Consider the following 26,363-nt stretch of genomic DNA (forward strand, 5'->3'; position numbering starts at 1 on the left):
GTTTACACAGGTTTTCGGTTTATACAGGATTCGGTTTAGTCAGGTTTCACTGTAATCAATTTATAGTTTTCAGCATCGATTGTTCATGAATTTAAAAAATGTATTGTTTGATGATTTTTGATTCTCGAGATTTTTTTTTATGAAAGTTATTTATTTCCTCCGACAAATCAAGAAATAAACCAAGTTGAGTTAAAAAAAAAATAATGCTGTTACTTGAATGTAATTGAAAAAACTTTATTTTTTTTTTATATTAAAAAGGTCGAATTATAAAAAAAAATCTTCAAAAAAAATTTAAAAAAATGGCGAAACATCATATTAAGGGGGTAGACCTTGGTTCAGGGAGATAACTCTTTAAATCAGTTAAGCGTTTGTAAAAGTCAAGTTCATCAATGTATTTTAAGCATTTACCTGAAACAGATTGAAAATAATCTATGTAACCTAGAAGCTAAGAATATATTTTTGAAAATGGTTGACACAAACGTACTGATGATTTTAAGAGTTATTTCCCTTAACCTAGGTCTACCTCCTTAAGTCCCGGGATTAAGACTATAACGAATGGTCAGTACCTTTTAAAAAAAAGCCACATGACTAAATCTCAAAGAAAACTTCTGGTTTTTGCTTTATTTTTGTAAAATAAAGTCTTGTGTTGTCCTGCATTTATGCTGAAATGTGAAAATAAATGCTTGCCATCCATCTCAACTCGGTCGATTCTGTACCCTGAAAAGGAGAGTAACGGATTCTACCGAGGATTGCCGAGTGAACTCTTTGCCTCAGAGATACATGTAATTAAGCTGTTCTCATCGGGGTCCGCGTCAATTAAAGTCATGTCGAAGAATCAAAGACAATGAGGGGGTGTCTGAATGAAGGTCTCTTCTTTAGTTTTATACCATTTTCTGTTTTTTTTTTATATCTAATTGACCAATATTCACTTTTCTTTATATTTAAAAACTTCATTAATCTTATTCATATTATGGTTTGAACATGTTTGTATGCTTTCAACTACAGTGAAACCTGACTAAACCGAATCCTGTATAAACCGAAAACCTGTGTAAACCAAACATGTTCGTAAGCACCGTCATATCAAATAAAGTGCGTTGTGAACCTGATTAAACCGAACATTGGCCAAAACCGAACAAAATCTTAAGTCCAGAAGAGGTTCGGTTTTAACAGGTTTCACTGTATTCCCCTAAGCTGGTGTAAGAACAGAACAAAGAACACAGCATTTGTACCCTTGTGCATTAAGACTCAAGAGAAAAACTCGTTTTTTTTCCTGTTTATAAAGCTCGTAAAAGAAATAAATTAGAATGTAACTGGGTTCAAAATGTTTTAAAGAACTCAACCCTTAACCTCCTTCTCACCCTTCGTACATTATCTGCAGTGGCGGAGGGAGGTTTCCGGGGGTTGGAACCCCACTTTTTTGGCCGATCAATGCATTTAAATGGGAGCATATAGTTGGAACCCCCCCTTTTACTCTGGGTTGGGAACCCCCTTTTTAAAATGGCTGGATCCGCCACTGATCTGTTTAAGAAAACTTTGTACTCACAAAAATTAGCGCCAGAAGCAATTTTATACAAAAATCGTCAATATGAGAAGAAACATTTGTACATTTTGTATACCAATAAATATACACCATTTTTGGGCCTTTTTTCCATTTTTATATATATTTCAGTATGTTATAATTTAGATATAAAATTTTGAGTTAAATTGGTAAACATTATATTAACAGTTAATTCTCCTTGAACTAGTATCATGTTAATATATGCGTGGAAACATTACCAGTAGTTCAAGAGGAGATGATTCATTTTGACCCTTTTTTTTTCTAAAATCATGGATCCACTCCATGTGATTTGCTGATTTAATGAAGAATTATTTTTCTTCGACATATATATTCTTCTTACAGCATTTGTCAACTTATATGATTGAGTCTTTTAAGCCCGAGGTGCAAAAATGTAATATGTATTTGAAATATTATATAATATATCATAGTTTGAAGATATGATAGATAGAACAAATAACACTTGACTGACGAGTTCTGTCCCTTTGACAGATGTATCAGTCTAAATTAACACCGACTTTTCTTATTGCATCTTATCTAAAATGATAATATTTGAACAAAAATGTCAGAAGTTAGAATGTCTTTTTTTAAGAAACAAGAAATTTTTGATATTTTGACACTTCAGTCTGGAAAGAGGATTCTTAAGGTGGTACCCAACACTATTACTAAAATTAATTTGGCTCTTTTAATTTTGATAAAATTTTGACAAAATATTAACTTGGACTCTTTAACAAAAATGTAAAAATTTCAAAAATTTGGAATCAACCATTTTATCAGAAAAATTACACTGGTTATATAGCAGTTTTACAAACACCAATTTTGATCACCAAAAGCTTAATATTCCCATTACAACACAACGTAGTTAAAACGTTTAGCTGACTTTACAGAGTTATCTCCCTGTAGTGTTAGGTACCACCTTAATTTTTGTTGTTGTCCCTTTTTCTTTATTCGGATTTTTTTTGGTTGAGCATATTTTTCTCGATTTTTTTTTTATAGTTTAGCACTCATATTTCTCTTTTCATTTGTCGTATGGTATAATTTTCTAATTATTAATTGTTTGACCCTATATTCTATATTTTTACCCATTATTATCAATTTTATCAACACCCTTACCACATCCTTATATTACTTCACCCTCCTGTAAAAATGTAGTTGACAAATTTGTCATGTTTTCTGAGTCGGGACTTTTTTATGGTACCAGCTAAAGAATGCGGAACAACTCGGGCCGCAGACAAGTCGGACAGAGTCAACTCATTAGACGGTCCGAGTTAGCTTTTTAAGAGGCGGTCAAAGATGTCTACGGACCGACCAGTCTTGCACCCCAGGTGAAACAGTTTCAAGAAAATATATAGTTTTTTCTCAGGCACATTCGACTAGAGTCGTGTCAGTCCTTGCTCTTATGCCGATAATGCCGTGTTCTTGATAACAGACAACCAGACACAATTAACCTTTAAATTTTGGTTTCTTGTTGACGGGATCGAACTTTCTACTTCCCGCACTCAAGCACTATACCACTGGTAAATTCATGGCTGTTGACTATTTTTGAGAAAAAAACTCTTACTGCATGTATAAACAAGAATGTGTCCATAGTACACGGATGCCCCACTCCCACTATTATTTTCTATGTTCAGTGGACCGTGAAATTGGGGTCAAAACTTTAATTTGGAATTAAAATTAGAAAGATCATATCATAGGGAACATGTGTACTAAGTTTCAAGTTGATGTAACTTTAACTTCATCAAAAACTACCTTGACCAAAAACTTTAACCTGAACTTTGCACTATCATTTTCTATGTTCAGTGGACCATAAAATTGGGGTCAAAACTATAATTTGGCATTAAAATTAGAAAGATCATATCATGGGGAACATGTGAATCAAGTTTCAAGTTGATTGGACTTCAGCATCATCAAAAACTACCTCGACCAAAAACTTTAACCGGACGGACGAACGGAGGCACAGACCAGAAAACATAATGCCCCTCTACTATCGTAGGTGGGGCATAAAAATTCAAAACATAGATCACGAAGGCTGCTAACAGACGCAAGTTCTACACAAAGCACATTGGACTCCGAACACAAAGAACCAGAAGCATGACGTCCGTGAAGTTCGGAAGTTTTGATGTTTTACTCTCAAGTTGGCGCCAAAGTTTTTGAGCATGCGAGATACTTTTCAAAATACAGTGAAACCTGTTAAAACCGAACCTCTTCTGGACTTAAGATTTTGTTCGGTTTTGGCCAATGTTCGGTTTAATCAGGTTCACAACGCACTTTATTTGATATGACGGTGCTTACGAACATGTTTGGTTTACACAGGTTTTCGGTTTATACAGGATTCGGTTTAGTCAGGTTTCACTGTATCATACCCAATCAATTCATGCATTTCAATTGTATGGTGCGTCGATTCAGACTTTTATTGATATGTCAAATGATTGAGTTAAGTCATTTCAATTGATATTTTGTAGTGTCTTTCTACATGTATGTTGTTACTTACACTATTGTTTCAGATGAGGGTAATGGTTGGTACATATTAACATGTTAAAACCCGCTGCATTTGTTTGCACCTATCCTAAGTAAGGAATATGATGTTCAGTAGTTGTCGTTTGTTGGTGTGGTTCATAAGTGTTCCTCGTTTTTTTTTATATTACACGGTTGGTTTTCCTGTTTGAAAGGTTTTACACTAGTACTTTTTTTTTAGCTCTTTATATCTTGCTGTTTGGTGTGAGCAAAGACTCCGTGTTGAAGATCGTACATTGGCATATAACGGTTTATACTTTTATAAATTGTTACTTGGATAGAGATTGTCTCAATGGCACTCATACATTTTTTTGTACCACATCTTCTTATATCTAATTAATATGTCCACGTACCATTTACATCAAAATTGGACTTGTAAAAAATTCAAGTGACAGGGAATCGAAAATAAATTGTTCGGATAGCCAGGTTATTGTTTATATACAAAGCACCAACAAGTTATCTTTAACAAATAGGTGTCCTAGCTAATTTATAGGATGTTTTAAGAGCTGATTGGCTATTTGTACATGTAGGTCCATCTGATTTTTAAAAAATCACAGAAGCAAAAATAATTGATGATTTACTATACATACTCGTTCTGAATATGCAAGAACTATTTGCCACTGGACATAAAACAAACAACCGCTTATTATGTATGACCTCTGTTTCCGCAATACTCTTTCTGAACAAATGAATTCATAAACTTTTCATTACAAAATGAAATATGTACCCAGAATGCATCAGACACGTAGAATCTACAGTAAAGCAATGTCACACACAAGAAAAGAACAAAAGAAATCTTGGTTTTGTTTCGCAAACTTTTTTTTTACTTAAACTGATAACATTTTACAATAAACATTTCAAAATGTACAAAAAACACTTTTATTAAAGAATTAGGAAACCAAACGGTAAACAACAGAAGTAACAAATTAAAACAAAATAAAAATATGACGAAATTGTATCTGCTGAATTAGTATCTCCTTGCGCCGACGCTGTATATCCTATAAAAGTATTAAACACACATTAAGACATAACGCAATAAATACATAGCGATTGTAAAAATGAAATAAAAATACATAGCGATTGTAAAAATAAAATAAAAATACATAGCGATTGTAAAAATGAAATAAAAATACATAGCGATTGTAAAAATGAAATAAAAATACATAGCGATTGTAAAAATGAAATAATGAGTTTATTTCCTTTTTCATTGATATAACTTTTTCATGGGATTAATTTGTGGAATAAATATCAACCATATACAAGCAAATATTGTAATAGATGTTCTTATGAACTCCCGTTTGAAGGCTCAATTGGTCATCCGATATCTCAAAATATATTATATAATTATTGTACAATAACTTTAATATTTGAAAAAAATCCACCATGGCCAAAGTGCGAAATTACACTCCTAACTGTTTATTTCTATCTTAGACTACACAAATACGTAATAACACATTATGTGCAGTATTGCAAAGATCTGCAAAGCATATATATACGGAACGGATATGAACACTGCAACAGAGATTGGGGATTACACAGATACGTTTTGCTATCATTTTTTCTTCGCTTCGGGAATACCAATATACATGTACCTAGATAATGCTACAGAGTGATATTGGTGTTAATTTTGAAACAAGCACATGTATGAGCATACAAACTTGGTACAAGTACATGTACGCAGGCGGGAAACATAGCTATATTTCTATTGGTTTAATTACCTGCAGGACAATCGGCTTGTTGTTGAGTTGATCCCGTCCACATCTCAATATTGGACTTGATAATATTATTCATAATGCTGATGTCACATGATTCAGTTGTATTAATGTTGCCTTTGTAGCAATTAAGGTCATCTAAATATACGCTAAAATGGATGAATATTTCAAGAAAGTATTTAAAAGAAAATTGAAAATGGGGCTGGTACATGTAAGCGCCTTGATCTCGTGACAAATATTCAAAATTGCTGTAAGGAGACTCTTAATTTCAATAAACTATTTTCGTATCACCGACTTTTGACTTTTTTAATTTACCCCACTCGAATTGCTATAAATTATAAGCCCTCTACTTCACGGAGTACCATGATGTCAAAATTAACCACAGAGTTTATATGTACTTTGGAGTTTAAAGTCGTTAAAATGAAAATACATGTAGTTATTCAGCATTTGACTGATTTTTAAATTTTGGTTTTAAACTCCCTCTGTATCAATCAAGTTTTCAAGAAATTATGAAATTACTTGCATTTCACCCCCATGTTCTAGTTTTTATGCATGACGAATATTTTGACTAGTTGGTGGAAGACACAAACTTTATATTTAATACTCTAAGGAGTACAGTGGTAAAAAATTGGTCCTGACTACTGACACCAAATTATTTCAACTTGTCCATGGGTGCAGATTATTTCAATTTATGCACTTGTTTTGAATTGTAAGACGGAAAAGTTTTAAAGTACCATTTTTTTCTTCTTCAAAATATGGCTAAGTTATCTTTTGAACTTTCATTATACTCTTGTAGAAATGTGTCTTCCAAAATAAGAAAGCTTCAAGCAAATAATCGACATAACACTCACATGACAACATGCAAATTTAAGAACAGTAATTAAAGTTGTTTTTCCAGAGAGGTCATACTTGTTATAATACATAAATAGTTCTTTCCCAACAGTTTCAATGTTCAAACAAGGGTCTATGCTTTGCACGGATGCGTATTATACACAGACGAGTACGGTAAAAAAAAAAATCGATGGAATTTCAAACTCACCTACAGTTTCCGGTCTGGACAAACTGATAATATACAGATTCACATATTACTGGTAGATAGTAAAGTATTGACTGAATGTTGCTGCATGACCTTGGTGGTATACCTAATAACATAAAATAAATAAATTGGTTGTTGATGTTAAGCGCCAATTTCAGCCGGAAGATAGTAAAGTATTGACTCAATATTGCTGCATGACTTCGGTGGTATACCTAATAAAATAAAGAGTATATTAATTGTTATTTGGTGTTTAATTGCCACTTTCAGCACCATTTAAATTCTAAGACGCTACATTATATCACATGCCCAAATGCGCCATGTAAAGTTGTTTCTTTCAACGATTTTACAAGCTCACACGCCTATATATATACAACTGCATGATATTCCAACATACTTTTTAAAACCTAACTTGCTTCATTTCTTATAAACGGACAAAGAACTTACGGTATACGGGCAATAACTCTAATATATTTGTGTCATAATTTTAAATTTTTTGGACTCCTTGTACCATTTTTTAGTAGTATTTAATTTACCCCTCCTAACACAGATAAACATAAGTATAAACATAATCTGCGATATAAATATATAGATTAATCTTTCTTTGTGAGTCTAAAGCTACAATGTTAAATCCGTTACTTTTATGTAATATGGTATTCATCAACACGAGGATACTTTGTACTCTCGCTTTTCTCTAGCATGAAATTATAATAATGGTGTTGATTGATGATTTTTGAACGTCAAGCTGCAAATGCTAGTGTACAAGACGAGAACATGGATATGTAGTAGTTTATGAATATTGACCATGGTTTGTACTTAATTGATACGATGAGTCGTAGTTTGAACGTGTTAGTCCAGAAAGTAACATTTAGCACGACAACATGTCACCATATCCGGACACGTTATTCTGAGTCAACCAGTCTTTGCTCTGTTAACTCCATAATGCTGCGTGCGTAGTTGAGAAGCGAATACAAATTTTAAATTCTTTAGTTTGACCCGGACAGGTAAGGGAGCTACCATTTGATTTTTATGGGGGGGGGGGGGGGGGGGGCTAGGATGAAAAATTTTGTCCTGCATTTTTTTTTAGTTGTAATCTCTGTCCTGCCTTTTTATTTTTCACTCTATTCGATCCTGCCTTTTTTTTATTAGTTTATCCCGACTATTTTTACCTAGTAAATTGTCATCCTGCCTTTTTTTTTTTGCAAAGTGTCTCATCCTGCCTTTTTTTTTACTCAAAACTCCTGTCCTGCCTATTTTTTTCAAATTTCATCCTAGCCCCCCCCCCCCCCCCCCCATAAAAATCAAATGGTAGCTCCCTAACGAATGTTTATAAAAAGATAGGTTGGTTGCCTCCATAAAAAATCTGTATATCTTCGGAATATACAAATGTTAACTTGTCAATAAAGGCGTGTACCAGTCTAAGAAGAAAGATTACCCACATAGATTAATATCGAACTGAAGAAATTGCTGCACTTCCTCCTTGAAGTCCACAATCATTTGGTGTTGTTCTTTTGCCGAGCATACCTCGTCGTATGTTGCATTGACTGTATCGAACACACACTTCTGTACATTATTTAGCAAATATCTATAAATTATATAGAGTATGAATTAGCATGAAATGATACTTGCGTTCGTAGTAAAAATGTTTAAAAATAAATTGTATTTGCTAATTACACCTATTTTTGTCAAGCAAAATTTAAAAAAAAAAACTTATATAAAAAATTCCGCTTACGTTATATAAATTCATGTATTTCCTCAAAAAAATGAACACAATTGTAGATACATGAACATCAAACCCAAAACAGATTACCAAAATGGCTTACTTTTCAATTCGAAATAATTGATGGAGTTCAAAACATGCAATAGTAGGTAAAAAGGATTTACAATGGCTTAGACGTTCCCTTTTTTTGTGGGTATAATTCTGATGTTTTCACCTAATCCGACCATGTTCACCCTATACAAAATATCTTGACACTTTTCTTGTGGAACATGTTTCTACTTGTAACTTGACATTTGTTTCATTGCTGTCTGCTAAATATGTAAATGATTAAGGGATTAAAAAAAAACAGGAAAAGTGGAACGTAAATATTGCAGGAGAAAATAATATTGAACCGGATAATATAAATTTTATTGATACTTGCTACGTAACAAACCTCTCGTCTAAAACTCGTACAGAAATGAATAAATTACATATTTTTCGACAATATTTTTGTGTATACTGAAATACATGAGGATGTGGATGGGGTTTACTGAATAGAGAAAAATGGGCAAAATACATAAAGAAATTAGAGATAATCATGGTAATGGATCGAAACAATAAAGAATAGAGAATAATGAGCAAAATATAAAAAGAATATAGAAAAAATGGACAAAAATTAGGAATAGAGAGTATTCAGGTGCTTAGATATAAGGGATAGAGAAAAAAAGCCTAACATTAAAGAATAAAAAAATGACAGACCCCATCCATACCCTCGTACATAGTTTTAATTTCGCTAGTCATTATAAATCATTTCTTACCCACACTTTTCCTCAGTTGTTGTTGACTGATAGAACGTGAGGATGTCTTTTGTAGCACAAGTCGTAGCTATTTCTTCTAACTTTTTGCTGTCAGTACATATATCTACAATTAATAGTCATTTATCTTTAAAAAAATATCTAAAAAATTTATCACAGAAATGTGAAGCGACCATTTAACTATCATAATATTATCAATTTAAAGAACCCAAAAACATTACCACCAAATGCAGATTGATACAAAAATTTAGGAGAAATATGTTATCCATAGCTATAATTTTAATTTTGGCGGGGGGATGGACAGAAGGATACTTTTATTCATTTAGTCTGTTGCTATACGAGTAAAATTATTTCCAGCATTTTGTGTTGCAGAATATTCATTTTCAACCTGTCTTAGAAAAGTTATTTTACACAATTTGATTATTGTTTGCTTAACGTCCAGTGGCAAATGTTTTATGCATATTAAGGACTATAACAAATTAACGATAGTGGAGATTTTGTAGGGTAATGAAGGACGACACAATAAAATGGATCAAAAATTATACAGGGTTTAGACGAGGGGAGCTTTCGTTTCTGTTTTCATTTTTGTGGATCATTTTTCTCTATTCTTTTTATATTTTACCACCCCTATCTTACGGTACTCTGTTCTTTGTTTTTAAGGTGGTACCTAACACTACAGGGAGATAACTCTGTAAAATCAGCTAAACGTTTTAATTACGTTGTGTTGTCAAGGGAATATTAAGCTTCCCAATGATCAAAATTGGTGTTTGTCAAACTGCTATATAACCAGTGTAATTTTTCTGACAAAACAGTTGGTTCAAACTTTTTGAATTTTTTATATTTTTGTTAAAGGGTCAAAGTAAATACTTTGACAAAATTTTATGAAAATTAAACATGTACAAGAATTCGTTCGGTCTTTAATGCGCATGCGCTAGTAATTATCCATATACAGCGATTACTTTTACTATAGATTTGTATGGGCAAATAGTTTTATACCCGTATTACTTTATGTTAACATTTGAATTTCTTCTTCGCGTGGTTAAATATAGTTTCTTTAAGGTTTGAACTGTTTAATGATGTAAATTTTATGAAAATAAGATATTTTAAACATCCGTCACTTTTGATTTAAAATTTGCTACCATAAATAGCAAAGTAGCCCTTTTAATGTATACAAAGAAGGCATTGTTTTGCGAACCCCTGACATCTATTTGCTATGGCGAGCCAAATTAATTTTAGTGAAAGTGTTGGGTACCACCTTAAGCCTATAAATTTTCTCTATATCGGGCTCTTTATTCTGCACCCTTTGTCTATCAATCTTTATTCTTCAAGATCCTCATTATAATACTGACTGACCCTTACCTCCGTAAATACAAACAGGCAGCACTGTCAAAACCAATAGTAGGATCATCACTCTAACACATGGGTCGTGATTATCAAGATATTTCTGTAAAAGAAATAATAAATAAAAGGCATTAAGTTTAAACATACTTATTTATAGTGGAATGGGAAACATGTTATTACAACTTATACTAATCCCTTTCCACTTTGCTGGTGCCAGTGCTGCCTTGTAGCGGCATTACCCTGCTCTTTTTCGAAATCTACTAGGATGTGTTTTACGTGCAAGAGATATGGCTCTCTCTTAACTTGGGGCCAGGGCCAGCCATTTATCGTCCCCTTCCGACGGACTTTTCTCAAAACCATACTCGCAAATAATGTCAAGGGAGAGCTGAAAATTAAGTCCCTGGAATTTCTACCCTGAACGGGAATCGAACCAGGAATCTTGGGTTTGTATTCCGAAGCTTTAACCACTACACCATGGCTCTCCCCTACACAGGTATAATCTTTAGATTTTTTTACTATCATTCCCTCAATCCGATTAGAAAACATATCCTATCCTATGTTAAAGCTTAAAAGTTTACTTAGAAAGATCTAAAAACACTCCAATCTACTTTCTGTTTTAAAGACCTTTCGGGATCCTTTGGTTTTGTCAGATTATTACACTGCTTCAAAGATTTGAAAGCTGAAATTTCATTAACTGATACAAATTACTAGAACATACAGTAAAATGAGTGTTGTCGGATTCTTGTTTATAGGATCTGCATTTTAATCAAAATGTTAATTCTGTATTTTAGAAATTTTACAACTCCATTATTCTTTATTGAATTTCCTTGGAGTTTCTGTCTTTTCTATCCCATTATTCTGCAACTTTTAGCTATTTTACTTTCATTGCTGTAAATCCAAGCCAGACCTTATCATGAATTAAACGGGTTGTTGGTTATGTGTTAACAAACCAGAAATCAAACGACATAAACAGAAAATGCATATTCTACAAGTTCTATAAAAATACCACTGATATGTGAGGGTCTGAATACTGGTCTTTCCTTTCTGTACTCTTATCTTTTTGAATTTCTATGTCAATTTTCTGTATTTAAATATTCAGAAAAAAAGGCAAACAAAATTAGGAAATAGAATACTGGGGGTTAACTTGTAAAACATAGAATGGTGAAAAATGGTCCAACAAAATAAAGAAAATATAAAAAAAGTGCCTCAAAATAAAAGAATATAGAAACGAATGACTCCATCCAGACCCTAATTATTACTGTATGACAACATTTAGGGAGCTACCATTTGATTTAAATTGGGAGAGGGGAAGGACAAGGATGAAAATGTTTTTCTGCATTTTTTTTCTCCAAAAGTTGTAATCTCTGTCCTGCATTTTTTTTCACTATATTCGGTCCTGCTTTTTTTTCTTAGTTTATCCTGACTTTTTTGTTACATGAATTGTCATCCTTCCTTTTTTTGTAAATTGTCTCATCCTACCTTTTTATTTTTAACATAATACTCCTCCTGTCTTGCCTATTTTTTCAAATTTCAACCTAGCCCTCCCATAAAAAGCGGATCCCGAACGTCTTTTTATAAGGGGGGCCACTGATTGACCTAAGGGGGTCAGGTCCAGTCATGCTTCAGTGATCCCTTTTTAATCAACCAAATTTGTCCCACATTGGGTTCCCTAGGCCCCCTTGGATCCACCTATGGTAGCTCCGTTAGCTCAGCTGCTGGTAAAAGTGTAAAATGTATCATTCTTACCTGTATAACAGTACGTTTGTTTTGGTTTGAAACCGTCGAGAATCTCGTACACATGATGTTCAGGAGGATATATTTACAGTTCTTTCACTATGTTAATTCTCACAAACTGACAATTATATTTCGAGTCAGAAAAGTCATGATAACAGTTCACTTAAAATCAATTTTATTTTGCATTCGAACAATGATTCGATGTTCCTTAATTCTTGTTCTAAGGGAGATTATCCTGATGTTTACCTCTACAGCTCAATTTTTAAAACGGAGAATTTCCATGGGAGAATGCATTGATGAGGCCTTTCATTTCTGTATTCCTTATTTTATATGCCATTTTTCTCTATTCTTTATATTTTTTACCCAGTAGTATGTATTCTGCAAACCCCCACCCACACTCTCTTCCCTAGACAAGTTATAATAACCCTAAAGCAAATTTATCGGTATTGATCAAAATTTGGATTGAATGATTCATTGGTGTTTGCGCTACGTCGTATCAGAAATACAATTGAAGCAACAACATTAATAAGAAAATAAAAAAATAATCGAACTGAATAACCTATAACTTCTTACTTCAAAATATATAGAATATAAAACAAATTCAATAATTCAAAAAATAAATAAATCTATATGATTGAAAAAATCTGATAAAAACATTCAGCTAACACGCTTACTCAAATAACTGAATGCCTGGTTATTTTGAGAATACAAATTTCAAAACTTTATTTTGAATCTAATAACAAGTTAAATTTCATTTGAGAATTTTAATTCTTAAATTCGTTAAATATATCAACGAATTAAGAGGCATTTTTTTCTATGAAGAGGAATTGTAAGACATAATAGTGTCCTATGACAAGTGTCCACATGGACACTTTTTCATTGAAATTTGTTATTTAATAATGTCCATTGCCATGGAATGGTGTCCCTCAAAAGGATTTTTTTTTACTGCTAACAATATGAAATAGTGTCCACTCACAGGACAAATTTTCATAGTAGTTGCTATTAAATTGTGTCCTCCAAGGGAATTAATACACAATGTCCTGTGAAAAAAATGTCCACCTGAACAATATTATGGTAGTGAATAATGTCCATGTTTATGGACACTTTTTCATACCTGAGGACATGTTTTCATAGGAAAATTGTGCCCAGGACACATTTAAATAAGTAAATATTGTCAAAATGTGTCCGGTGGACATTTTTTCATGGAGGACATTATTAAATCCTACAGAATCGAATAAAATGTAGTTTTATTTTTGATTTATTGACTTCGGACTGTAAATAAACACAATGACAATTCCTTCCTTAATCATTGCATGATCATAAACATTCATACAATTAAGAAACTTATACAATTTCTTCCAGTCCTGAACATGCACGAACTATTTGTCACTGAACGGTACACAAACAACAAGCAATTCACGATTGTATTGTCCTTTTGTAATAGCTAATTCCTCAAACACATTTTAGTAAAATTTCCCAAAACATAAGAAATTAAAATTATAATTGTTGTTGGGATGTACAAATACCCATCCCCGTGAACCTTGTGTTTTTGTTGGATTATTTCTATCTGTATCTATCTGATTAGTACAGACTTGTTCAACTGATTTTATAGTTTGTTTTTAATTGTACTGTAAAACACCACTGTACAAGGTTCGAGGGAGGGTTGGGATAACACTTACATGTTTAACCCCGCCACATTCTGTATATACATATACATGTATGTACCTGTCCCAAGTCAGGAGTCTTTAATTCAGTCGTTATCGTTTGTTGCTGTGTTACATATATGTTTTTCGTTGTTTTTTGTACATTAAATAGGCCTTGAGTTTTTTCATTTGAAAAATGTTTTACATTTGAGATTTCGGAGTCTTTTATAGCTGACTATGCGGTTTTGCTCATTGTTGAAAGCCGTACGGTGAAATATAATAGCTGTTAATTTCTGTGTCATTTGGTCTCTTCTAAAAAAACTGCATTTTTTAAGTTTCAAAGTTTTATTCGGGGATGGTATTATATTTATGTCTTCATCATTCCGATTATCCTTGATGATATGTGCATCGGAAATGAAATATTAAAGAACATAGCCTGTATTAACAGCTATTATATTTCACCGCATAGCAGATGTTTACAGGTACAAATATTATTTTGGGATTTTAAGGTGACTTCTAAAATCAGTAAATTGAGGGGTGTCCCATTTAAGGGCTAAAATACAAAAATGTGATCAAAGAAACTTTTTACGACCAGACGTAAGACAAAATATAGAATATTTTTCTATCATTTAAAGCAATTTTCAGCCTTGTGTTATTCCGTAACATTAATCCCGTTAACTAAGCGTCTTTTTAAAGGTCAGTCGCAATACTAAAGAGATAAAGATAAGATAAAGATATTTGGAGAGTTGTCTCATTGGGAATCATGCAATATCTTCCTTTTCAAGTCCGTTACTAAAATATCAAAAAGGAAATCATGCAGATATCATAAACATTAATTGTACTTGTACCTGTAAACATCTACTATGCCAATGAAAGCACACCACTTTTGATTATAGTTTCGGATTCATACATATGTCTTCCACCAGTATCACTGCATGTACAATGTACAATATTATTACATGTACATGTATAGGAATGTTGATTAAACGTCAGAAAAATCAGTACCAACACTTGTACTATAAAATCTCAAAAATACGTTTACTACATTATGTTCCAGAATAAGCTTTGGGCACTTTTACAATCTTGTCTTCCTGTTAGTGCCTTCCTTATAGTTATAGTATATTTACAGCCGATTTTATTGAGTGTGTAGCGAAAGGTAATATCTTTGGTTAGCTTGCTTGTTAGCTGAACCGTGAAGTCATTATTAGGTTAGGTATACTTCCCTTCTTTGGAAGTACAAATGTAGCATAGTCCTGACTCCAACAGACAGATCTATAGATTGGTTTTCTGTTGGACTAGTCTATTCTTAAAGTAGGGTAGTTTTAGTTGAAATCCGCTGTAATTCTACATAAATAATGTAAGTGTACAGGTAAATTTGCGCAATTGATACCATTGAAAATGATTGATACATGGTACATGATTAAAAAAACAGCATTTGGCGCTAAAGGACTTCAGCATCTGATTAAGTTCCTTGTTTATTCAACAACTTTCCGGGAACATTATTCTGACTTCGAGCCGACCAGTATTTGCTTTTACTCTTTACAGCGCGGTGTGCTTACCGGGAGAATAAAAAATACCAATTTTGAAATATTTTATTGGACCCGGTCGGGGTCGAAACCCGAGATCTCCTATACTCGTGGCGAACGCACTTCCACGAGATCTTCGAGGCGGCTGATTAGCACACAGCACTGTTCACATAAACAGTGACATTTTCAAATAATAGACTGTTCAGAATTGGAAAGGATGAGCAGGGGTACAAATGCACCTTGGTACTGTAATATGAAAGTCCAGTTTTGGCTACACTTGTCGGTCCATTTCGAGTGTATAAGGTCCTCAACGTTTGTATTAAGTTTTTGGATTTTCAAATTTTAGGCCTCGAGAATTACCCAAATGATCATCCCATACAGACAAATTGTACCAGCAATGTATAGACCTCATGGGGATCTGCGATATTTGACCCGACATTTGACCCAGAAATGGCGACATTTGGCCCGAGAATTGGCGACACTTGAACTGTTGACGTCATAAAACAATCACTTCTCTTTTTGGCGTCAGATATTTTCTCTTATTGTGTCTGAATTTTAAAGGAAAGTTATGGCCGACATAGCGATTCGGTGTCGTAGAAACATGATAGTTTACACTGCTTGTCTTCAACAAGTTCAGGTGAACAATTTCAATTAAAATTCTGAATGCCATTTGTAGTTGAGTAATTTTTTTCACATTAAGTAACTAAAAATGGTATTAGTTGGTAATACATGGACTATTATAACTCATACTAATATATAATCTTTATTGCAAAATTACACCCATGAGGGTCAAGCAATACAATCAAACAATAATTTTATACAATACAATACAATGAAAAACAATGTAATACAATGCAATACATGTACAATGCAATACAATGAAATACAATATAATACAATACAATATATAGAATAATAGAACATTAGAGTTATATAAAACATGTGCATTTTATTAGTAATTATTATTCCTCACAAGGAGAAGATTCAAAAGTAATAAAGATGCAAACAATAATCATGATAATGTCATATGACGAAAAATACAAATTTCTATTAAATACATTGTATACAAAAAATGTTGACGAATAAAGAGTTGAAAATTACAGGCTACATCTAAGTTTTAATCGCCTGTATAGGAACCCAATACCACTTTTATCTCCCTTTAAAATATAGTCCCCTTTGTGGACGGTAAATTTGTTTTCATATGCATTGCTGGGACCCAATTGCTTTCTTTATTTTTAATGCATGAATAAGGAGATGAGGTTGAACTAGAAAACGTTTGAGTCACGAATTGTGATGTTGAGTAGTGGTTTGGTCAAATCGTAAAAGGTTGTAAACAAGGACATCTGAAACTTGCAAACTCAATGTAGACCCTAGCAACATAAGATTGTTCATATTTTGAAATTCACTTCTAAATAAATTGTGAATGTTTGAATGATTGATGGTTGCCTTCCGTCAAGCAGCAAATATTTCATGCATGATCAGGACGAGAACAAATAATAACAAGTATGTGTCCGCAGTACACGGATGCCCCTCTCGCACTTTAATTTTCTATGTTCTGTGACCGTGACTGAAATGAGGTAAAAACTCTAATTTGGCACTAAAAGTTAAAAGATCATATCATAGGGATCATGTGTACTGAGTTTCAAGTTGATTGGAATTCAACTTCATCAAAAATTACCTCAACCAAAACCTTTAAAACCTGAAGCGGGACAGACAGACGATCGAACAGACGGACGCACCGACCAGGAAATATAATGCCTATCAACTGTCGAAGGTGGGTCATGAAGAAGAATACGATATGTATTGTAAAAGAGGCTGTGTGGGATGAAGGTCAAGGAGATTTGGACTGCCACTGATAGATGAGGGCATATCGGATATTTCGCGCCTTGCAACAGGCAACATACGAACTCAATCCACACGAGGCTTCGGGTTTATCATCCTGATTATTTACATCTTGCTCATCCAAAAACATAAGTCCCCCTTTTGTCGGAAGAAGACATAGAGTTGCCATATTTTCAAAATAATGCAACATTGTTTTAGATCATAACACCGTCTTTTAAATAATCAAAGCAATACAAACATGACGAATAACGACAATAAGTTCAGTGATACTGATATGAATGGCAAACTGACTGAATTTACATCTGAAAATAAATGAGAATGACTTCATTCCTCACATTTCACATAAAACAGTTACAAAGAACATAATGTATGTACAGTGAAACCTATTAAAACCGAACCTCTTCTGGACTTAAGATTTTGTTCGGTTTTGGCCGATGTTCGGTTTAATCAGGTTCACAACGCACTTTTAATTATTTGATATGACGGTGCTTACGAATATGTTTGGTTTATACAGGTTATCGGTTTATACAGGATTCGGTTTAGTCAGGTTTCACTGTATATCAATATTGCTATAACGCAAGACTGCTGCTTGCATGTGTGTATAACTCAATAACATAAATTAAGATAAACAGTCGACATGGTCGACTCTTGATAAATTATTATATATTTTTTTCAAGCATTATGATTTTAATGGAATAAAATCATAGTAATATATTCTTACTTAAAAAAAGGAATATTCGGGGTATTATACACAGAGACATCAATCAAATGTGAACAAATATAAGGGAGCTACCATTTGATTTTTATGGGGGGGGGGGGGGGGGGGGGGGGGGCTAGGATGAAAAATTTTGTCCTGCATTTTTTTTTAGCTGTAATCTCTGTCCTGCCTTTTTATTTTTAACTCTGTTCGGTCCTGCCTTTTTTTTTTTTTTTTAGTTCATCCTGACTTTTTTTACCTAAATTATCGTCCTGACCTTTTTTTTTTGCAAGTGTCTCATCCTGCCTTTTTTTTTAACTCAAAACTCCTGTCCTACCTATTTTTTTCAAATTTCATCCTAGCCCCCCATAAAAATCAAATGGTAGCTCCCTAAGACATCTATTTTGACGCTTGCTTACTGTAATTGGTACTTTTTTTTAATTAGTTTTATGTCTTTTGTCGTCATTTTTTATCGTTAAATTTTCGATGGTATTGATGGTTGGTTTTGGCGATATTTCATGTCGTGTGTATTTAATAACAAGAACGTACATGTTCATATGTAGGGGATATCATCTTGAATTTATCTGATACAAAGACGAAGACAAAGAAAAAGACGTTTTTTTTTGAAGTTTTTTTTTATATGTCGTGATATTTACAGTACGACGACTTCATGTGTGTTCTTCCACTTCCAAATATAGTATGACGTATTTTTGAATATGCTTTCATGTTTCAATTTGGTAAGTGAAATAAGAAAATCAGCCATTTATACCCCTTCCAAAATGGCGGTCAAGGGAGATAACTCAACCTTAATTTATGTCATGTTTAAATTTATCTATTCATGCAGTTTTGTGGTTTACAAAGTATTAAATACTCACTGCAACAGTTATCGACCTCTGATGTTCTCATCTTCGCGATTTTATGTATCTCTCCAAAATGGCGGCCACTAAGTCAAACTTAAATCATTTCTTATATACAGTCAACCCTGTTTTAAGAGACCACTTGAGGAAGAGCAAAAAGGATGTCTTTAATGCAGGTTTAATTTATATGAAATGTTCTTCAGAAGGATAACATTGGTGGTCTTTGAACACAGGTGTTATAATTACTTAATACAGGTGGTCTCTTAAGCAGATTTGACTGTGTATGGAATATTGTGATCTAAATAGTATATACCGTCACTACAACAAATATCGACCTCTGAAGTTCCCATTTCCGCCGTCCATGCGTTTCTGTTAGACATTATTGAATTCTGAAACTCTATCAGGGAACACGTTTTATTTTGTGCGGTCACTGCATCTGACATGCAAGATCCTAATCTACACAGATTTCTGAACAAAAATATAAACATGAAATAATTAATATCAAATACCACATGTAATCATGTATACACAAAAATAATGTACTTCTATTTATTTTTACATTTGTCATTATGTGATAAAAATTAAAAGCAATAATAATTTCTTGCATGATCTGCACAACGTGTCCCACATATTGAGCAAGATCTGCTTACCCTTCAAGAGCACTTGGAATATATGGTTAGTGTTGTTTAGCAATGTTTTTTAAATGTCTAATTTATCATGTTTATGTTTATAATTTGTGTACTGTCTTGCCATGGCGGTGTTACAATTTAATTTGTTATAAACATTATGAGTTTAATATCTCATTGGCATATATTTGACATAAATTATATTAACGTTATTTTCCTTCTCGTGAGAGCGGCACAAAATAAAACGCTCGTCAAAATTAGTTGATTTATAATAAATATACTATATACTAAGCATATCAATGATGCCTCGCTATGTGTTTGATATTATAGTAGTCATAATCGTCTCGAGCTCATCTCGGTAAATTCCGTTCTTTCGAGATGTAAAAGAGGGGCGAAAGGTACCAGAGGGACAGTCAAACGCGTAGATCGAAAATAAACTGACAACGCCATGGATAAAAAAGAAAAAGACAAACAGACAAATAATAGTACACAACACACAACATAGAAAACTAAAGAATAAGCAACACGAACCACACCAAAACTTGGGATGATTTCTGGTGCTCCGGAAGGGTAAGCAGATCCTGCTCCACATGTAACTGCTCAACTCAAGGAGTGTCGATTGAAGTACTCTTAAGTTTTACGACAATGCAAATGTACTATTACTTTGTTAAGGTGTTGTTGATTTGGTATTTGATAGAAGCCAAACTTGTATGTGTGTATAGTTAAGCTATTATAACTTACCCACAATTTGAGTATTCTATAAAACTTTCAAATTGAGATTCACACGACACCTCGAGGTAGTACATCACAGATTCGAAATCTGAACAATTCATTACTGGTAAACCTGAAATTACAACATGAGTTAAACCAAGTTTCTTGTGTTTCATATTATAGTTGTTCTTTTATTAAAAAATCTCAAGAATTTGAAGGCTCCTTCTTTATGACTGTTCATTTATGGTTGTTTCATTTGCCATAAAGGATATGATTCCATTCTTATACTAGTAAATCGCAACGTTAAAATCAAAGAACAAAGGAAAGTTAAGCATCTAAAAAAGTTAAGAAACATAGTATTTGTTATAATCATGATACATGGTCTTGTATAACAAAAACAAATCCCCACAGTTAATGGTTAGTCTTGCTGCCGTTAATTTATTTTGTTTGTTTTGTTTTGTTTTGTTTTGATTTGTTTTGTGTTTTGATTTGGTTTGTCTTTTTATCGTTATTCAATCTTTAATAAGGCGTTTTCATTTTCTCCTCGACTCATGGTTGTTGAATTTTTCATTGGTATCTTTCGTCTCAGTTTACTTTTTAGTTTATAATTATATATGAAAATAAGGAGATATGGTATGATTGCCAACGAGACAACTTTCCACTTGAGTTCAAATGACTGCACATATTATAGCCAATTGTGTGGTAATTATAAATTTGAAAACAAATTGTAAATATCAAATATTTGTTTAAGAGCAGTGTAAAAGAAATGATTAGCGACAATTGGGGACATTATTCAGAAAATAGCGTTAAAACGTCATTTCTTTTTATTGTAACATGATAGTTGGACATCAAAAAGGTTCAGGTGTTTAAGCAAATACTTTTCGTATCTTATTTTTATTAAAGCTGGTACCTAACACTACAGGGAGATAACTCTGTAAAATCAGTTAAACGTTTAAATTACGTTGTGTTGTTAGGGGAATATTAAGCTTCTCAATGATCAAAATTAGTGTTTGTCAAACTGCTATATAACCAGTGTAATTTTTCTGATAAAATGGTTGGTTCAAATTTTTTGAAATTTTTATATATTTGTCAAAGGGTCAAAATAAGTAGTTTGTCAAAAGTTTATGAATATTAAACGAGCCAAATTTATTTTAGTGAAAGTATTAGGTATCACCTTAAACATTTTTACATACATTCTGTAACATCGAATTTCAAATGCTCGACAATGACGTCACGAAAGTTAACAATGAGCTCGTGTATCTCTCGTGCTTTACATGTTCTATTGTGGTCTGTGCTGATGGCTTCTACAATGCAGGGTCTTACTTTATCTAAAACAATTCTGAAAAATACAAATACAGCCTTGGTGAACATATTATACCATTACCTTATTTACAAAAAACACTACTTTTAAAATCCGCCGTTTATTCATGTGTTAATCGGCAATCCTCGGATGAATCCGCTACATGTACCTCTTTCTAAGGCACGGAATCGGCCTAGTTGTGACGAAAGATACATGACATTTGTGTTTGTTCGAATCGCTGAAACGTTTCTTGTTAAATTTATTTCGGATAACATCGGATACAAAAATGAATTCAATAGCTTTTTCACTTTTAATAGATTTTTGCTGTCGGCAAGGATTTTCCATTCTATTTGTCCATCATATAAAAACTCAAAATAGGCTAATCCCTTTCTTTAACATTGATAAGTAAATTATAGTAAAAATTAAACAGCTCTTGTGAATATTTCTGCTGGTAAAATAAATAGAATAAACACATGAAACTAAAAGTTTATTTGAAGATAAGAAGATTTGGTCTGATAAAAAATGAGACATGATTTCCCAATTAGAGACCAGGTCTTGCGGTCATAAAACTTTAGAGACAGTTTTTTGTACTCGTACTCGAAAATCAACCAATGAAATTGCTGGATTTCCTGTTTCGAGCATGATACTTGTGCTCCAAGCACTGAGCAAAGTTTTATGACTTCAAGACACTAAAATCATGCTCGAAACATGAAATCCAGCATTTTGATTGGTTGATACTGGAGTCTGCAAGTCCAGATCTCATAGTAGCTAGCAAGTTAAAGAACAACATCATTATGATGTGTTTGCATACATGTATATAAAATAAAGAGATGTTGAGCAAACTTTCCACCAAAGTTCAATTAAAGCGGATGTAAGCAATTATAAGCAACCGTACTTCAACAATGAGTATTAATTCATACCGTATAGTCGATAAAAGCAGGCCTGAATTATTTCAATTGAGAAAACTAACGGTCTAATTTATGAAAAAAAAAATATGTGTAGGCATTTTTCAAATTGAATTTATACGCATGTTACAGTTCATTTGCTGCTTCTGGTTCCTGACTTGCCGAATGGGTACCTGAATATAATGTAATGATACGCCGTCATAAAAATATCTTACCCGCATTTTTCTTCAAGTGATTTTGCTTGTAGTAGACCAATCAACTGTTGGGCTGTACATTTTAAGGCAGCTCCTTCAATCAGTTCACCGTTTGTACATGGGTCTGAAAATACAAAGTAAATTACAGACTCAATATAAAAAAAGAAGATATGGTATGATTGCCAATGAGACAACTCTCCACAAGAGACAAAATGACACAGTTATTAACAACTATAGGTCATCGTTCGGCTATCAACGATGAGCAACGCCTAACCGCTTTAAAATATACTATCATTTCGTTTCTACTTTGTCAGGCGAAGTTTGTCTGTTTGCGCAGGTCGCAAGTCAGGAGCTTGTAATTCAGTGGTTGTCGTTGCATATTTATGTTTCGTTTAGTATTTTGTACATAAATCAGGTCGGTAGTTTACTCGTTGGATTATTTACATTTATAGTTCAGTATGGGCTTTGCTGATTGTTGAAAGCTCGTTGTTGGTAACCTATTGTTGTTAATGTCATTGTCATTTGGACGCTGTTGGAGAGTTTTCTCGTTGGCAGACAAACCGCGACTTAGGGAGCTACCATTTGATTTTTATGGGGGGCTAGGATGAAATTTGAAAAAAATAGGCAGGACAGGAGTTTTGAGTAAAAAAAAAGGCAGGATGAGACACTTTGCAAAAAAAAAAGGCAGGATGACAATTTAGGTAAAAAAGGTCAGGATAAACTAATAAAAAAAAAAAGGCAGGACCGAATAGAGTGAAAAATAAAAAGGCAGGACAGAGATTACAACTAAAAAAAAAATGCAGGACAAAATTTTCCATCCTAAGCCCCCCATAAAAATCAAATGGTAGCTCCCTTACTTATTTTTACACTCAGATTGATTTGGCTATTGATTTGTATACATGTACTTTATTTCGGTCAACTGTTGTAGTTCTAACACATCCTTTGCTGTCAAATATTAAGCTTTAATTAAGAAGTTAAAACTAATACTATAAGTTGGTAGAGCATCAACTGAGGATAAAAATAAGCTAAAAATATTGATGGGTCATGGACCTCCTTTTCGAGATAGTTGAGATTTAAAATATGGCGGGAAAAGGCTGACTCGGACTTTCACCTTGTATTTCGTTGGTATTATTTGGGTCTCAAAACAAAAGAAAGGAAATCAAGAATCTTCTAAAATTTTGGCAAATGACCTTTCATGAGCTGTTAGGGCTTATACGAAAAAATAAATTGGTGTTATGGGGCAAGATATTTTACATTGTATTGTATCGAAAAACATCAAGGAGTCCGAACATTTGACACAAATTCTAAAACCTCACCTAAGTACATCACAAGAGTTCCTGATGAAGGTAAATCCAGAAAAGTGCTTCGGATGCAGGACATTTGTAAAGTGTTGATTTCATTTTTTGCACTCGCTTATTTGGAATGTTTTACCTAATTTGAATCTTAATGCTAAATTTGTACTTAATGCAAAATATTTTTTATTCCTAATTTATTAATGAAATGAACATGTATACCACTAGGGATTGAAGGCATATCATAAACCATACAATACAAATTTGTACACAATACATAATTTATAATATTTTTTTATATTAAACATCAGATATAGAGTTGCACATATTACAGTTATATTTATGCAGGTGTTGTGTCCACTCCCCTCTGTGCAAATGCATTTTTAAAGAACCCAACTCTTACAGTAAGCTGCATAATACATGTATCAAATGAAGATAAAATAAGAATTCGAAGTAATAGTAATCCATCTGTTTCAGACAATTCAAAGTATTCTGGACAAAGTCATATATTATTTAGATCTTTTTCAAGCGGATTACATAAAGATTTATTAATTTTACATTTGGATGCGATGGAAGTCTCCTGTATACTTAGTATTTGTATATATTTTTTGTTCAAAATAAATCATACTATGCAATTTATATAAAATTATGTATGTCAAATACATTTAAACAATCTATAATTACATTTTAAAGGTCTTTTTAAAAGATTATTGTTGATACAAAGGCTTATATTACTGTTATTGTTTTCGTAATGTTTTATATATATATACTCACTTGCCGTGACATATAGAAATTGTAAATTTACAACCAATATTAAAAGGAATATCTTCATAATTGTTTTCTACACTATTGATGGTTAAATAATTATCCTGCAAAACATATCGAAATCGTCAAACATTGTAATATTTTGTTTAAAGTCCGTTAAATATTCCAATTTTCATTCCGCGAATAACCATCAGGTATAATTATTATAGTAGAAACATGGGTTGTTGTCGTAAAATTAGTACTTCCGTTACAACATGTGACAAGAAAATATTGCCTAAGGGAAAATGTAGTTGTAGCTTGTGTATTTGCTATTAACGAATTACATAGAGTATTACATGTATAAAGGAAATGTTATTCAACTCATCTAGAGTTTTTATATGTATTATATAAACAAATATGATTTTTCGAAGATATGCATTTTCATCATCCAACTTGAAAGACTGTCGTCAATAATAGATTGATATGTTTTCCGTCCGTGGTAATTTTTTTTAAAAATCGGAGGTTACACATTTTCTACATCCATCTTGAAAGATACCCATGTCGTCGATTTGATATATAATTGTTCTGCTTAACTATGTACTAGATAAATTGAAAACTTAGGCAAACGGTGTTTTTGAAATAAAACACTTCGTAATTGAGAAGAAATTTGTAATTTTGTTTGTTTCTATTAACTTTTAATTTTTTTGTCACTATAGTAAACATTACAGTACACATTTACCGCCTTCTCTAACAAAGAGCTTCGATTCTTTTGTTGTATTTCAACCGGGTTTCCGACTGTATAACCAACTTTTGACTTCGGAATTTATATTCATTCGACAGATTATCTGCTTTTTGATAGGACATCCTGGTACTCCGTCAAGTAAGAGCAACATAAAGAAGTAAAATTAACCTTTCAGTCGGTAAAATTATTTTTTTTTCTTGGGGGGGGGGGGGGGATTACTGTTAAATATTTTCTATTCACAGCAAATCATCTGCAATGAAAACACAAAACCTCCAATAAAAATTGCACCGATTATATGTTTGATTTTACTCCTTTTGGTTGCTCTCAATTGACCGAGTGCCAGTTCGAGTGCAAGTCGAAAAGAATGACACCAATTTACCTAGGTTCTTCATTTGGTATACATGTAGTTATTAATAGTAAATGTTTTAATATAACAACCAAAATGTTTGTAAACATGATTGATAGATACATATTGAATATTGATCATATATAACTAACAATCTGTGAATTATACATGTACATGGACAAGATAAATAAAATTTATAATATATGTATTGGGGAATGGAAATCACGAGCAGATTCGGAATTCGACATTTTCGTGATTTTTGGATGGACAATGTACAATTTAATTTGCTGCTGGAAAAAAAGTGGGTGTTATGTTGATTGGCTACTAAAAGAGGCTGCCAGCTTGAGCCTGATTCATGATATATGATCACTTAATAGCTAAGGAATGTAAACACTTTTCTTAAATTTTGTCCAGAAACCCCGAAGATTGATTAAGTATTGCACACATAGTTGTCTTTGGACTTCTCACGTTCGGAAGTTAAGCTTTTACGTCCTTTTGGTTGTGGTGTATAAATACGCACAATCGACAATTCTCG

General features: G+C 32.8%; 1 protein-coding gene and 1 long non-coding RNA gene across 3 annotated transcripts; both read right to left on the reverse strand.

Moving 5' to 3' along the window:
• Positions 1–4,870: 4,870 nt before the first annotated feature.
• Positions 4,871–15,076, reverse strand: LOC143051733 (uncharacterized). Of its 2 annotated transcripts, none has more exons than XM_076224647.1 (7): positions 14,895–15,076; positions 10,688–10,772; positions 9,332–9,434; positions 8,254–8,399; positions 6,821–6,923; positions 5,788–5,930; positions 4,871–5,067 (listed from the first exon to the last, which is right to left on the reverse strand). In XM_076224647.1, the coding sequence occupies exons 2-7, from the start codon at positions 10,734–10,736 to the stop codon at positions 4,952–4,954; spliced, it is 660 nt and encodes a 219-aa protein (XP_076080762.1). In that variant the 5' UTR covers positions 10,737–10,772; positions 14,895–15,076; the 3' UTR covers positions 4,871–4,951. The 2 variants fall into 2 exon arrangements, with proteins under 2 accessions (XP_076080762.1, XP_076080761.1); XM_076224646.1 differs by lacking the exon at positions 14,895–15,076 and adding an exon at positions 12,416–12,564.
• Positions 15,077–16,322: 1,246 nt separating this feature from the next.
• Positions 16,323–24,986, reverse strand: LOC143051734 (uncharacterized). Its single transcript, XR_012970885.1, has 6 exons — positions 24,771–24,986; positions 22,726–22,828; positions 21,499–21,644; positions 20,336–20,438; positions 19,282–19,436; positions 16,323–17,716 (listed from the first exon to the last, which is right to left on the reverse strand). It is a non-coding gene; the product is annotated as an uncharacterized LOC143051734 (long non-coding RNA).
• Between the last annotated feature and the right edge of the window lie 1,377 nt (positions 24,987–26,363).

This window comes from Mytilus galloprovincialis, chromosome 11 (genome assembly GCF_965363235.1).
Source record: "Mytilus galloprovincialis chromosome 11, xbMytGall1.hap1.1, whole genome shotgun sequence".
NCBI classification, from domain to species: domain Eukaryota; kingdom Metazoa; phylum Mollusca; class Bivalvia; order Mytilida; family Mytilidae; genus Mytilus; species Mytilus galloprovincialis.

Coding starts and splice junctions, on each gene's coding strand:
- LOC143051733 (XM_076224646.1), bottom strand. CDS start 12,469: ATGTGTACGAGATTCTCGACGGTTTCAAACCAAAACAAACGTACTGTT. Junction 9,435..10,687: donor GCCTGTTTGTATTTACGGAG/GTAAGGGTCAGT, acceptor TATTAATTGTAG/ATATATGTACTGACAGCAAA. Junction 8,400..9,331: donor ACAACTGAGGAAAAGTGTGG/GTAAGAAATGAT, acceptor TATAATTTATAG/ATATTTGCTAAATAATGTAC.